Genomic DNA, 16455 nt, shown 5'->3' on the forward strand with positions numbered 1-16455 from the left:
TGTACATACATACACACACAAATTAACACACAGATACACATATAAAAACATTGACACATACACACACATTCATATACACACTGACATTTAAACACAGACACAGATACATACCTTGACACATGCACAGACATTGACAAACAGATACACACTGGCATATACACATACAAACACATATACACTGTATTGAATTTTTAACCATTTCCTTTCAGTCACTGACAAGCACACATATATTCTCACTGACAAACACACATACACACTCCCACACTTACTTACAAGCACACATGCACTCTGTGACAAGCACACATACAAACTCAATTATCAGCTGCATCCGACCGGGCCAAATAGCAGCGACCATTTTGTTTGCCGAAATTATGGAGGGACCCCATTTGTGTTCTCGCGGAACTCCAATTGGGAAACGCTGGATTAGGTGATTCTAAAAAAGTGCATACTGGAAATATACTGGGCTTCTGCAGGTGTTCACCATTCTCTTTTTCTGATTCTTCTGACTCATCATAGTCAAGTTGTTCCTGTGCCAGAGGTAAAAGTTCTTTGTTTGAATTGGTGGGGTAAACCACATTCTTATCACTGGATTTATTACCGCCAGCAACACCAGATATTGGGGGTACTACTTGTGTAATCTGCACCAAGTCCACACTAAAAAGTGATTCTCGTGAATCCACAATGTAGACTCTGCTGCGCTCTCTGTAAGATGCTTCTCAGAGGGGCTTCAAAAAGGTAAAACACTTTCAACTGTCTGTGGTAGAAGGAACTGTAGTGCCAGTACAGCCCAGTTTATTGCTGCATGAAAAGGATGTGAAAAAAACAAAACCATTGCCTTCTGTGTGTTGTATGAGATGTAAGAAACCTGCTGTTAATTCCACTGTCCTAAGCCTGAGTGTTACTAATAGTGTTGGTGGAGGTAGCAGTGGTGTCAGCAGTCCATGTGGTTGCTATAGTGCTTAGAGTAACTTTTAATGGAACACTATAGTGCTAGGAATACAGACATGTAGATCGTGTCTTACTACTATTTTGTGTGCACCCTCTACCATGCCATGTGCACTTCCTCTCCATCACTTTGTTACTTTGCATCGACATGGGTGTGTAAGGGACACTCCATACACATGAATCACTTCAGTTGAAATGGTTTGTGTCCGGGGCCTGCCACATTTGTGACAGTTTACATAAGTGCTGATTCCATGGGGATAAATGGGGAAGGCTTGCAAAAGCTGAAGACACGATCTGCAGCTTTGTAAGCTGTTTAGGTATATCCCAAAGAGAAAATGCAGAAAAAGTGCATGTTTTTGTTGCAGGTATATCTACTAAATTGTAAAAAAAATAAATCAATCTATGGAATTTTTCTTTAATTATAAAAAAAGCTGTAGAGGCTAAATACACAATGTTCACATACTGCTTGGTATTGATAAAAAGTGATCAGTAAAATATGATAAATAAATATTGTAACTGAATGGTGTGCTATAGAATTTGCTATTTGGGCCAGAGTGCAAATTATATTATATCATTTTAGAGCAGCAAAAACCATGCACGCTTTAGCTCAGGATATCCCAATCCTATTTCAGTGTTAAAGATCCAGATGTTTGTAGCCAACATCGCAGATCCTTAGAATGCAATAGAGGCCAGAGAATCGTGGGAATTCTAGTTCAAGATCAAGGTGGCCAGAGTTTGAGGTGCCTGCTATGGAGTTTAGCAAGAGGTCGGGAAAGTAGATTAAACATCTTCTCTGTGCTTTCTTAAAAAGTAATCTTGTTATAATTATTTATCCCTTAAAATGTTATAGAATTTTAATATTTGGATGTGGTTGTTAATTACTTATATATGATATCACATTGTGTTAACCCAGTCCATTCAGGTACTTTTTAGGCCTTAAAATAAGATACTGTTTTCTCTTTTGATGTCCCTGCTAACTCCCTCATCAAAATTAACAGCAACATTTATTTAGTCCACAGTGCCTCCACTTATAAAATCTGGTTCACAGACTTTAAAAAGTAATTGAAATGCTTTTCACTGAGCTTTTTTCAAGAATAAGATTATTGTGATGAACAGATTAGCAACTTTCCAACCTTTCTTTGGTCTGCTTAATGCTTCTCTGCACCTAATCAATCTCAACGATAATCAACAGTTCTTCATTTAGTTCATTTGCACTTGGTCAGCATTTTCCTTTACAATAGCTCCATTTGGCACCTCTATTGTTGGTCACCAAATATGAACGTTTAAGGATTAAGAGCCTATTCAGACCACCCAATCCGAAAGAAATCTTGAGCATGACTTGTTACATTCTTCTGCAATCTGGAGGAAAGTTGCCTAATGTCATCACAAAGAGCCTGACATCTGTAGGTGGGATTTGAACACAAGATTCTGTCACAAGGAGAGATATATGAAACGATTCAAAAGATTTTGGTTGTGAAAGGAAATTAAATATATCTGTTTCTTTTGCCAGGGAAACTGTCAACTAAAGTATTCACAGATTGATGGTTTGGTTTTAGTTGAAAGTAATTTTTTCATCTTATCTTCCTATATTTCTTTATTATAAAAAAAAGAACCCACTCAGTAGTGATATCTTTTTAGCTAAACGTAGTAAACACTTTTTTTTTCTGTTAAATTACATCAAAAGATGCATGTTATTTAATCAACATCCACACAAAATCTCTTGTCCTTTTATCTAGCCATGCCATTCTTTATTGGTTTGGGGTTATGGTAACTAAACTTTGGGCACGAGGAAGTATTTTGTTCCAGTGCTACCGGACCTTTGGGCCCTATTGTCACTAGGTCTATTTATATATTGGTCGGTTTGTCTGTCTGTTAATGTTGTAAAAAAAACAAAACATTATGGGCTAGTCATCTACCAATTTTTTTTTCCACCCAACCCCATTCCACATGGTGTGGAAGAATAATGGGCTAATTCCAACAATAGGGGACCTACAGTTTGTTTATATTAGTTATTTATGAGGAAGACCAATCACAGCACTCTGTTTTGTGAGATCCCTAGGGATCCTTGTTTATATATTTTATATTAATGTATTTTGATGTGCTTATTGCAGTTGTGTATATTGTATTTCAGTGCCCCAGCTCATGCTTTGTTGCTATCATCTGAAGCACTGACATGGTTTAAAAATAGACAGTGACCATGACCACTGGCACACTCCCACAATAAATAGTCAAAACATTTAAGAATGCTCTTAACTAATAAGCTGGCTCAGTAGAGCTAAAGGGATCTCTTTTCGGTGGCTTCTGACTCCAGGAGAGATGCGCACCTGGCAGACCTAGGTTAGTAGTCAAACCATTCTTGAACACTTACTGTGGGAGGATGTCAGGACATTTTTGGCTCCATAATCACTATAGTGGGCTGTAGTGCTTGGGCTTTTCCTTTTATTGCATATCCTTTGAGTTTGGTTCCTGTGAGTTGTATTTAACACCCAGCAGAACTGTCACTGGTAGGAAAGCCACACAGTAGTGTGTAACTACTACAACTCTTCCGCGATAAAATTATTACACTCGATATGGCTAGATCTACTCAAATCTCACCCGCTCGATAGATGGACTATTTATTTGCCTATTTGTCCCTCTTTCTTATTGTTTTCTCCTTATATATATTTTCTCTCTGTTCGCTAGACTGCAGGTTAATCAGTTTTTAATATTATTTGTAATAATTATTTGTTTTGACTGCAGTTAACTTACGTTATTAGTACTCCACTGGTTAATTTATTCAAGTGACGTCATCCCAGCCCCCTGCACAGATTGGCTGTATTAACAGCCAGTCCTTGCAGAGAGCGGGATATTTAAACGTCCGGTATTTACAGTATACCGTATTTTTCGCTCCATAAGACGCACTTTTTTTCCCCTCAAAAGTGAGGGGAAATGTCTGTGCGTCTTATGGAGCGAATATGAAGCTTTACTTACCTGTCTTGCAGCGTTGGCCGGCAGCACAGGGCGCACCGCGGTAGTGGAACTTGAATTTCATGTTCCGGTTTCCGGCGGGACTGAAAGGAAGTGTGCACAAGCTGAGTGCGCACTTCCTTTCAGTCCCGCCGGAAACCGGAACATGAAATTCAAGTTCCACTACCGCGGTGCGCCCTGTGCTGCCGGCCAACGCTACAAGACAGGTAAGTAATTATGGGACAAGGGGAGGGGGACAGTATGGGAGAGAAGAATATGAGGAGGGGGATGAAGTCTATGGGGAGGGGGGGATGAAGACAATGGGGAGGGGGTGGATGAAGACTATGGGGATGGGGGGATGAAGTCTATGGGGAGGGGGTGGATGAAGACTATGGGGAGGGGGTGGATAAAGACTATGGGGAGGGGGTGGATAAAGACTATGGGGAGGGGGTGGATAAAGACTATGGGGAGGGGGTGGATAAAGACTATGGGGAGGGGGTGGATAAAGTCTATGGGGAGGGGGTGGATGAAGTCTATGGGGAGGGGGTGAGTGAAGACTATGGGAGGGGGGGACACTATGGGACAGGGGAGAAAAAAAATATTCTGTACAAACTGTCCCATAGTAAGAAACACTATGGGACAGTTTGTTCAGAATATTTTTTTTCTGGGTTTCTTCCTCTAAAAACTAGGTGCGTCTTATGGTGAGGTGCGTCTTATGCAGCGAAAAATACGGTAATTTCCCCTGGAAGAGCCAGCACTTGGCGAAACGCGCGTCGGGATTTAGCTAGGTGGGGGGTTAGGCATTTAGATTACAGTGGATGCAGCATTTTTCTTTATAGACTCAGACAAGCCACCTCGCTACGATCTTATATTAGATCAATTTTGATTTAAACTTTTAACTTGCACCTTTCTTTTTGTGTTGCTGGGAGGCTGTGGGATTAGGGCTTGCTTTATTTTTAAGTGATATTTAGGGGAACGTGGGAGGTGGTTCTAAGATATAGCTTGTTTGGACCTGATAATAGTCCTCCCTTTGCTCCTATCCTCCCTTGTAAAACCATTATTTGTCTTTTTGGACAGGTTTCACCTAACCATTTTAGGTTTCCCTTTCCTGCCCAGTAATACAAGAAAGTGTGCAGCGCTTTTAACAAATATAAAAAATAAAGTGTATTCACCCTATGTGTGTGTGTATATATATATATATATATATATATATATGTGTATATATATATATATATATATAAAGGATAAATACCCAATATAATGTATGTCAGTAGATTTCACTCCCCATACAATGTATGTCAGTAGGTATCACTCCTATGCATAAAAGACAGGAAAAACCATAGCATAATACTGCATAGGTAAATAAATCCAATGCAGCAGTATTTATGGTCTCACTCACATGTGTTGGAGCCTGTTAACACACTGGCTCAGGTAATGTCACTTTAAAAGAAGTTTTTCGCTGATTTCCAAACGGATGGAGCTTGATCCTCACAATGTATTAAGGATAAGATAGGCAAACACCAATTAAGAATGTAACAAGAATATCATTTATTATAAAAACATATAGAATCTTACATTCAAGGTTTTCTGATGCCAACCACGACCACAACGCGTTTCGACGTCAAAGATACGTCTTCCTCAGGTGCACGATACCTCGAATAGCCCTGATCTGGGTGAACAACATATCCAAAATTCACCCAGATCAGAGCAGGGGTTCAAACGTTTCATGGAAGTCTGGCTTCATGCACAAACCAGTTCCAGGGAATTAGGGCCATCTGTCGGTCTCTCTTTGTGGAGTACAAAAGTACTTGAATTACATGAATGGAGCCTTTTAAAAGTGTATTGGGCAACGTATATTGCAGGGCCCATAGTCACAGGGTAGGAGGCAAGCAAACAGGCCCCTCCAAAAACTCGTGGCAAACTCACAGAAAAAGGGAAGTTTGTCACAGTATAACATACTGTCGAGTAATTGTCCATGCAGAGTGGAATTGAAGGTATTCCTTGCAAAACTCCAAATGGGTAAAGATCCCACAATCCGTTCATTACCTTACCTAGTTTTGCATCATCAGCAAACAATGACACATAACTTTCATTAAGCTGAAGTGGTCTGGGTGCCTAGAGTGGTCCTTTAAGTGCAACTGTACAAAATGCCTTGACAAAATCCAAGTATAACTGCAGGTCAAGGGGATCACCCAAGATCCCAGTTGGGGCTTCCGACATATGGAGGAGTCAGCATTCATGGAGGTGGCAGATTGGAGATCATCCAGAAATATAAAAAAGTGGGGTTTACCCAGCAAGATACAGTCTATAGTTCATAGCTGGCCATGAACAATAGGAGTCAAGCGTTCAGCAAACAGCAGAGGAAAAATACCAGCATCTTTAAATGATAATGGGTAATCCAAACACAAGCTATCCTCTGTGAAAGTTCTATAAAAGTACAGGCAGAAACTAGAATTGCAGGCAAACAGGAAAAAGTAGGCCACTCAATTACCTGTAGGGGGTCACGCAACATGCAGCAGAACATTATGGGGAACAATAGCAGGCAGAAGTAACGAGAACAAAATAAATCATGCTGAAGCACTAAGAGGCAGATTGACAGTCATTTTGGAGCAGAACTCACCTGAAGCTGTCAGGGTCCCTTCACATTGTTACCTGTTCATGAGAACAGTGCAAAAAGACAGGAAGCTGAGAAGGTGGCTAGGAAGTGCCCAGACGCGATCTTGCATGAAACAAGATGGTCACTTAGATTTGCGATATGGGACAAGCAAATCCTAGCAGCCACGAGTGTCATAAGGAGCAGGGAAATGAGGAAGAAAAATCTATCGAGCAGGTCTGGTTGGAAACGGGAGAATGAAAAGGAACGGAACAAAGTGGGGAAAGAAGGCAATAGGCAGCACACATGGCAGCCGCAAAGAAAGAAGACGTAGAAGGTGCTATGCATGCATTTTGTTTCTCCTGCTTATTTCTGATAAGTTGTGTTTGTTATTGTTATGCTAACTGTTACTTTGCTGGTGAGAGGTTCAGTAAAGACATATTAATACAAATATGAAGGCTTTTGTCTTCTTATAAAATACCAAACTTTATATTAAATAGAATAACAAATAAATGGAAGAATACTTGTTCTTGAATACCTTGCAACTGCTGCAAATCCCCAGATAATGAACACTTAAACAAGGAAGTGACTCAGTACCATTTTATTGGCATAGCAGAGGTTTATAGAAGCTATTGTTAAGCTATCCTCTTCCATTAAAAGCTTTTTTGTCCCCAAACCATGAATAACTGCAGAGGGTAATAGTAAGATGACTTTGATAAATTCCTCCCCCTCTGTCCCCATTTTAACCCTGTAATTAGCATAGTAAAACCCTGTTTATTAATCAGATCATCTCATGGAGACCATCTGATTGACACAGTGTGTCCTTTTGCAGCACTTGCCTCTCCATGCTTTCCAATTGAAAAGCATTTAAGTGTCTGAGATCAACAATCTTGATGATCTCAGCCAAGGAGGCGGGTTGGCAGTGTGTAGACCAGCGATACAAGGGAGTAGAAGTAAGTGAAATGGCTTTTTTCCCCCTCCCTATAGCGGGTGCCATGGACCTAAATGACCACTATAAGGGCACTATAATATTAGGAATACACATTTGTATTCCTAACTCCATTGTGTTCCTTTAAATTAGAGAAATGACTCCAGGCAATGCTACGCTTATGTTTTTACTCTTAGCCATTATATACATCTTTACATTGTACTATAATACATAGAATTTTATGTTGTATTTTTAGTAATGCTCTATGTTGCATTTACATCTATGTAGCATCGTAAATTAAATACATTAATTTATTACCTTTCGCCCAAAAAATTACGAAAAGGTCTTTGTACACTAAGGGAAAGTACATTTTGTATACGTGGCTTCAAAAGTTACAAAATGGAGAGGAAAAATTGATTATATGTGTAAGTGTTAAATTATCTGGCCTTGCATATCTACGTTAAAGATGGTAATTTGTGTTCTAGCACACAGTAATCCTTTTGCTCTTGCGTAGGCACAGTAGATTTTCTTTTTGTTTACTTTTCTTTACGTAGCTATACATTCCATTCATAAATGTATTGTCAACGTCAAGCCATTGATCATCAAAATAGTGAATTTTTGCCTGACTGCGTTTTCTATTCAGTCTAACCAGATCACATTAAGTGCAGACAGGCATTAGGGATTAATGATATATACATACTTTATGTCATAACACTTTTTGAAGTCCAAGATACTTTTCATGTTTGGCTTATCAGAATATGAGAAGGATATCTGAAAAATACAATTTTAATATGTTTTAATATGAGCCAAAGAACTCCAAAGGCCTAATCACATCTATATCTTTCTTGTAAAATGAATTCTCTTTTACCCTCAGGTATTGTTTTTAATACCAGAACATTTGTGATAGGTACACGTATAAATTACATTTTGAAGAGTGAAACATAATCTTTTTTTTTTTTTTTTTTTTTTTCTTCAGTTGAAGAATTCTAGTTCCCTGTGGATATATTGTAATCCTGCACTTTATTTTAACATCACATTCAGAAATTAAGCCTTTTTTTTAATACCTAAGAGGTGTACTTAAAAATGTATTTTGAATACTTTTTTTTACCTTTTTTGTTTGGAATTTTATTAGAGTTAATGTGTTGATAGTATTTGCAATTTTACATTTTTAATTTTATTCAGATGTATCAAACACTGTGACTTCGTCCATCAAGGAGTGTTGGTACCTGCTGATCATCAAAGGGATCCCCCAAAGCCATACACTGGGAAATGGACAGGTGTTGGAGAGATAAAAAAACAGGGAAAAAGTATAGGTATAAGGGGAAACAGAGGAAGAAATATTTAAATGCTTATTATAGTATTTCATTATTAGCCAGTCATATTAGAGAGACTGCCATTAAAGCTTTGTCCAAGGGGATATACTAAGCAGTTATTTCCAATCTCTGCATTATTAGGCAATAATAATGCTGATGGTAATGAGTAACAGTGAAAGAATAGTAATAGGTCTCTTTAAAACTTTGTATTCAAAATATTACCATGGTTTCAGTCCTATTCCACTCTAAATTTTGCGATTTGATATTCTACAAGCACTTCTTGGCTGTCATACCTCCTCTTAGCCCACACTGCTCCAGTCTCACCGGCAATGCAGATGTCGTCTCTCCTCTCCTGTTGTGTCTCGATGTTCGGCCGACATCATGGGTGCGCACACATGCGATGACCAGCTATGGGGCGTGTGCCTTCTTTGTCTTTGGGCCCCTTAAAGGGAAAGTTACCAATTTAACTTCTGGGCTAAGCATTCCATTTATCATTGTTCACAGATTACCCTAATTGGTTCTTTAGCCTATTAGCTCACGCTTAGCCCTATTTATACCTCCCTTTGAATCACTTCCTTGCCCTGTCATGGTCTCTGTAGCCCGAGAGTGCATTTCTTTAAAGGAACACTATAGTCACCTAAATTACTTTAGCTAAATAAAGCAGTTTTAGTGTATAGATCATTCCCCTGCAATTTCACTGCTCAATTCACTGTCATTTAGGAGTTAAAATCACTTTGTTTCTGTTTATGCAGCCCTAGCCACACCTCCCTGGCTATGATTGACAGAGCCTGCATGAAAAAAAAAACTGGTTTCACTTTCAAACAGATGTAATTTACCTTAAATAATTGTATCTCAATCTCTAAATTTAACTTTAATCACATACAGTAGGCTCTTGCAGAGTCTAGCAAGCTGTTAACATAGCAGGGAATAAGAAAATATAAATTAAACAGAACTTGCAATAAAGAAAGCCTAAATAGGGCTCTCTTTACAGGAAGTGTTTATGGAAGGCTGTGCAAGTCACATGCAGGGAGGTGTGACTAGGGTTCATAAACAAAGTGATTTAACTCCTAAATGGCAGAGGATTGAGCAGTAAGGCTGCAGGGGCATGTTCTATACACCAACACTGCTTCATTAAGCTAAAGTTGTTCAGGTGACTATAGTGTCCCTTTAACTTAAACTTTTCTGGTATCTGACTTCGGCTTTGCTCCTCATTTATCCATTCCTCTGGTATCCTTGACCCTTGGCTTTGTTCTAAGTTTATCCTTCCATCTCCAATCCTGGCCTTGACCCGTCTGTTTATTCTATACTTCTCTCTGTACTCATATATATGTTAAGGCCGGCCACTCTAAGGCACGGTAATATGTCTTTGTTTGTGTATCTGTAAGAGTTTTTTCGTTTGGGTGTTAGGGTGATTGACTTTGACATAACTCAAATTTACCTTTTACATAGACTTATAATGCATCGTTGCCAGTAGATTTAATTGCCTCTCTCTCCTGCATGTAAACCTGCAGTCCTCTATCAATCACACATATAATAATGCTATAAACTGGCATCTGATCCTGACTTCCTGATATTTTGCTCAGGCTTGCACCCCAATATATTGTTTGTTTTTAAGTGTTTTTATGAGGGTTTTTTTTTTTCATGAACATAAGATAAAGGTCCATTGGATAAAACACCAGCACCTTGGAGTGTAGGAAATTGAATTATGTCTCTTCCTTTCAGATTTTTTTTTTTTTGTGATTACTAAACCATACAGAGATACAAGTTTGTTAAATCTGTCCTGCTTTGAATTTTCTTCCTCTGTACCTGTGGTTCACTGCCCTCCAAAGTGCTCTGTTAACAAAAGCACACAAACTGAACGTGGCTTTGTGCTAAAACAGTATTGATTGGAAACTGTTATCAAGGAACCTGTAATTTTAGTTTATTTTCATTTATATATTTTTGATGATTTCTTTGGCTGTCTACTCCCTGGGAGTGAGTGCACAGAGACCCTCATACTTTATTTCTGGTAACCTCTCAATTGAAACAAAATACACTACCTGTTGAGTAAAAGAAGTAGCTGAATAGGAAGCATTGAATTTCAACTTTGGCATTTAAGCACTTTTTTATGTAAGTATCATTATTTTCCTCTTTCTTTCAGGGAGAATTTTAAACCGTTTCTCCAAAGATATTGGACATTTGGATGACTTGCTTCCTTTTACATTTTTGGATTTTATGCAGGTAATATTTATTATATTTATATATTTATATGTGTATTATCGTACATGCATATTTGCGCACTTGCATCCAGAGCAGCGTTTCCTAAACCAGTCCTAAAGGCACATCAAAAATACAGGATCTAGACATGTTGTAATTCAGATACTCTTTCAATAGTAACAAAACCTGGATTGGTGGTGTTTATTGAATACGGAGTTGAGAACCACTGATCTAAAAATAGATAATGTATACTGGTTTCACAAGGTAAGAGAGGAGAGAAATGTGCATACATTTTAAGATTGACAGGTTGACAAAAGAATTCTTTATGCCTCTTATCTTATTAAATGTTACCTCTGATAAATTAATAAGACCAATAAAATAATGGAACATTCAAATGTAAGTACCTCCTTACTAGTAATGCTGTTGGGCTTGGATGTGCTACAATATGCAATCCTAGAATGTTGAATGGGCCAGTAATAAAGTTGTTATGTAAGGACACCATAACACAAAGCATCTGTGAAAACCGTTTTTAATGGGAAAAGCCATTTCTGTTGGAGCCAGAAGCTTAGGGACTGGTGATGACATGATCATGAGTGGGTGTTGTGTATCCTGAGAGTGCGGTAATAAGGGAGTGTTAGGTTATGCAAGTTGTGTATATTGGATTGTCCGTTTTTAAAAATGTTTTATGGAAGGTTCATACTAAAAAAAAAAAAAATTGGAAACTGGAATGTAGCGGGCAGGATTGGCAGTGATATCTATAATTGCAGTCTTTTATATTTATTTTGCTCTGGTATCCCTCACCTCTCACACTGTTTTCTTATGTTATCTGGTCTTTCTTTTGGTGTGTATTCAGACTGTTCTTGAACACCTGTGTTGTTTTTTTTCCATGATTATTTTTTTTTAATTGTTTTTCTGCTTCTTTCTTTGGATTTGTTTTGTGTTCATTGTATATGTGTTATGGCTTTCATTTATGTATACTCTTGTTTATTTATCCAGTCGGCAACAGGCAAATATGTGTAGATCAATTTATGGATATAGATTTATCTAATAAAATGTTACTTTTTATGGGAATGCGCTTCTGATTCATACCCTACAAATTATATTTACAGACTCTATTGAGAATAGAGGCGTTGGGTGAACACCCCGTCTCTTTATTATTTTGTTTTCCATTGTTTTCCGTTTTACTTATAGCGTGCTATAGTGTACCTATTAATTATCCTTCTTTACATGTACATATGATCCCTAGGGATGATCTATCTTTTGTATCAACATAGTAGTCTACTGATTGACAGCTAACATCGATCTCGGTTTAATAAACTTTTCAAATGATTCAGTAGTGTTAGAAAAACTTTTCAAATTATTTATCCACAACAATTCCCGTGGACTTTATTTCTTAACTGGGACATATGCAAATGCTTCATAAGCCTTCCAGTGCTTGTGAAAAAAAAGTTATATGTGAAGGAAAATAGTCCTTATTAATCCTAAGGATACGTTTTAACACAAATGATAGTTTTAATCACACGTTTAACTGCTGACTGCCAGGTTTTAATAATTTTCAAATAGTTTTTACTTTTTTTTTTTATTGATCTATATTGTTTTTTTTTTTATTGTATAATTACAACTGTGCACTCCTGTGAGAAATTGGACAACTCACGAAAAACATGCTCGCAAGCTTGATACACACTGAACTGACATATGTTTGATTATCATATTTTATAGATAAGCAAGTGTTTAGTTACTAAAGGAGAGACTACAGAGAGAAAAAAATAAGCAGAAAAAAATTTGTGATTAGTAAAAAAAAAAAGCAAAAGTTGAACTTGGCATTATAGTCCTTTGCGACTTCCTAAAATCTAACATTGTCCAAACTTCTAAAAGGAATACAACTTCTTACTATGTTATAAACCTATAAATCATATTGTCCTCTTCATGATCTCTCCATTAATTAAGTGCTGGATAAGAATACATAGGGGTTTTAAGTGTACATCTACTGACAACCTGCAGTTTTTCACTTGTATGTGACTTATTCAGTCAATATATATTTAGCAAATCCACCATAATGTCTCTTCATTCACAATATATCTGAAATGTATTATTACTGGTTTTGTCTCCTTTTATATTACAGATTCCATTTAATCTTTCTTAGCTTGTAAAATGCCCTAAAGCAGTATATTCTGTATTTCTGTTTCATATCACTAGCAGTTTTAGCTGCTATATATTTTTAGAACATTTAGTGTTTTTACCTTACTTGCTGTCTACAAATTACGGCTTTATAAATGTGTACATTGATGCTCTAAGCACACACACACACACATATATAATTTTTTTTTTTTTTTTTTTTTTTTATATATTCCTATATTCAAATGCTTGGCACTCCTCCCAAATACAAAAAATATTTATAATTATTGTGTCTAGGTACAATCCCACGTTTATAAATAGCAAAAATAATGAGGAGCACTCCAGGTCTGAAATCCATGTAAAAATTGTGTTTATTGTATTTGCTATGGGAAAGCATTGTGATTGGCTGAGATTACCACTTCTGATGATGTCAGCCAAGTAGCTAGATCAAGAGTAAAGCCAGCACCAGCAGACAGGAATAAAGATAAGATTTTACTATATTTGGGGGGCTAGATAATGTTTTGTTTTTTTAAACTATAGGGTCACGAATACATGTTTGTCTTCCTGACGCTATAGTCTTCCTTTAACTTCTCTGTCTGTAACATTGTTACTATAATGGGTTACTCCAAGCATCATAACATTACAGTGATGAACGGAGTTAAAGTCAAATCTTAGGCATGTGGAGTGTGACGAGGAAAATGTGGAAGCTTTATGGGTAGATCTCTGCTTGGGGCAAACAAAGGGAAATCAATTATTGGTTGGGATATGTTATAAACCACCAAATGTAAATATTAATGAGCTGCTAGAGCAAATTGGGAAAGCTGCAAATCGGGGTAACACGTTAATTATTGGAGATTTAAATTACCCAGACATAAATTGGGATAGAGTGACTAGTACTTCCGCAAGGGGAATCAAGTTTTTGAATGTGTTAAATGACACCTTCATGTCACAACTGGTACAAGCACCAACTAGAAATGGATCTAGTTATACAAAATAATGTTGATCTTTTGACCAACATTCTAGTAGGGGACCATTTCGGAAATTGTTATCACAATATGGTATTTTTTTAAATAAACTCTAAAAAGCAAAAACATGTGGGGTATACTAAAACGTATAGTTTAAAAAAAAAAAAAACACTGAGGATAAATAGAAGCTCTTCAAACAAATTTTAGAAAGATATATTTCTCAGTACCATTGGGTAACAAATATAAAAGAAACAAATTGAAACCAATGTGGCTTAGTAGAGAAGTAAAACAAGGGATTAAAATTAAGAAAAGGGCATTTAAAGCCATTTTTAACTTTTAGACAAATCAGGGGCATCCTATATAAGATACAAGGAAGCCAATAATGCTTGCAAAAAGGCAATTCAAGTGACTAAACTAGAAAATTAGAAATGGATAGCCAAATAATGCAAAAACAACCTCAAATTTTTTCAAGTACATCAATTGTAAAAAAATGAAAGTGTAGGTACACTGGAAACAGAGATGGGTCTGTTAGTTAATACAGACCAGGAAAAGGCAGACATTTTAAATAACTATTTTTCTTCAGTATATATTAATGAGGATCCCATGGCAAGAGATATGCAAATGATTGCTGCAAAAAAACTTGCAAATAACTTGTGATTGGATGACTCGAGACAAGGTGCTATAGCAGTAAAAGAAAATAATGTAAATAAAGCTTCGGTGCCTGACGGTATTCACCCACTAGTACTTAAGGAGTTAAGTTGGGAATCTTGAATGTATTTAATCATTCAAGATTCTTTTGTTTCAGGTATTGTACCGGAGGATTGGAGGAGGGCAGATGCCGTTCCTATATTTAGAAAGGGTTCACAATCCTTGCCTGGAAATTATAGACCAGTGAGCTTAACTTCTGTGACTAGGAAAATATTTGAAGTACTATTAAGGGATAATATTCAGGAATTCATTAGGAAGAACTTTGTTATTAGCAATAATCAGCATGTTTTTATGAAACATAGGTCATGCCAAACTAACCTAATTGCGTTCTACGAAGAAGTAAGTAGAATTATAGATCAGGGTGTTGCAGTGAATGTGATCTACTTGGATTTTGCCAAGGCATTTGATACGGTTCCTCACAATAGGTTAGTCTTCAAACTAAAAGAAATTTGTTTAGATGACATTTTTCAAAGATTTTTAAGATGCCTGTGAGTTACAAGCTACAATCTACAATGTATTTTAAAGAAACAAGATCATGTTGTACAGGGTTTCATTTATTTAATTTTCGAAAATTTGTCTTTCTCATCACTTCTGGCATCCTTTCAAATTTTTGTTTAGTTTCTAAGATACATATTAGAATGTTATTTTCACTTTGAGAAGTTTTTAGTGATTAGTTTACCTGCATGATTTAGTGTTAATTTAAAGAAAGTAATTGCTACACATATTTCTTTTCTTTTGCTCTTTCTGTGTTGCCTTGCAGCATTCTGGCAAGCCGAGAGAGATACATTGTGAAATGTCAGGGCCATGCAGAAACAGTCAGCTCTCACGGAACGATAACACAGATTAAGCAAACTCTGAATGTGTGTTGGCTTTGCAAAAGCCAGTGTTTACTGCACCTTTTGAACAAAACCAGGAGTGGTTATTTGTAAAGAAAGGAAAAGATTAGCAATAATAAGGTAAAAATAATGCTGTCTTAATATGAATAAAAGAAAAACAGTAACTCAAGATAATAATCTCCAAAGATACAAAAGATTTACGTGCCAAGAAGATTGTAAGAGATCAAAGGTATTACAATATAATGCTATTTGCCGCTGTTCTCGTTCCAACTTTTATGCATACAACATATGTATCATTAACCTGTACAAGTAGATTTATAACAATTAGAATGTAAATATGTGTAGACTGTAAGCTTGCAAATGCAATCCTTCACCACACCTATTAACTCTTTTCAGCATCGCCTACAGAGAAGAGTGTTCTTTGCACACATCTGTAGGATCAAGCCTGCAGAAAGGGTTACAAGTGGTACTGTGGGTTGGGTTGTGTGTGCGTGCAGTAAATCCACTGCTAATTATGACTTCTGAGGAGTGAAAGGTTTCAAAGGTGTTATGGTTAAAGAATCAAATAGGTGGGGATGATGTTCAATTATTGCACGTGCATTTTATTAAAGCTCATAAATCACAATGGTGATGACACTGTCTTCTCACGCTCTTGTTTTGTTAGATTTTTGCTAAAGTTATGTAAGTAGGAATTTATTTGCCTTTGTTTCCCAATAAAAAGAATATATATATATAAATATCGTTTTATTTATTTACTGTCTCACAGAGTTGGCAATTTGGTTAGGTCGATGTTTAAAGGGTTTTATCATTTCTTTGTTGCTCTTGTCTGGAAGTGTTAATGTGCCACTCTGTCATCACCCTTTCTGAAAATGTTGACACTCACTTAGTATGTTGGTGTGTGGCTTAAGAC

The 16455-nt window shown here is 36.8% G+C and overlaps 1 protein-coding gene across 1 annotated transcript in view; it reads left to right on the forward strand.

Annotated features, from left to right (window-relative positions):
* Positions 1 to 16455, forward strand: part of ABCC4 (ATP binding cassette subfamily C member 4 (PEL blood group)) — a 263208-nt gene that overhangs the window by 157224 nt on the left and 89529 nt on the right. Inside the window, exon 20 of the mRNA XM_063425748.1 lies at positions 10866 to 10945. Within this exon, the coding sequence (XP_063281818.1) occupies positions 10866 to 10945 (80 nt within the window). The remainder of the gene's footprint in view (positions 1 to 10865; positions 10946 to 16455) is intronic.

The sequence above is a fragment of the Pelobates fuscus genome, chromosome 1, assembly GCF_036172605.1.
Source record: "Pelobates fuscus isolate aPelFus1 chromosome 1, aPelFus1.pri, whole genome shotgun sequence".
Classification (NCBI taxonomy): domain Eukaryota; kingdom Metazoa; phylum Chordata; class Amphibia; order Anura; family Pelobatidae; genus Pelobates; species Pelobates fuscus.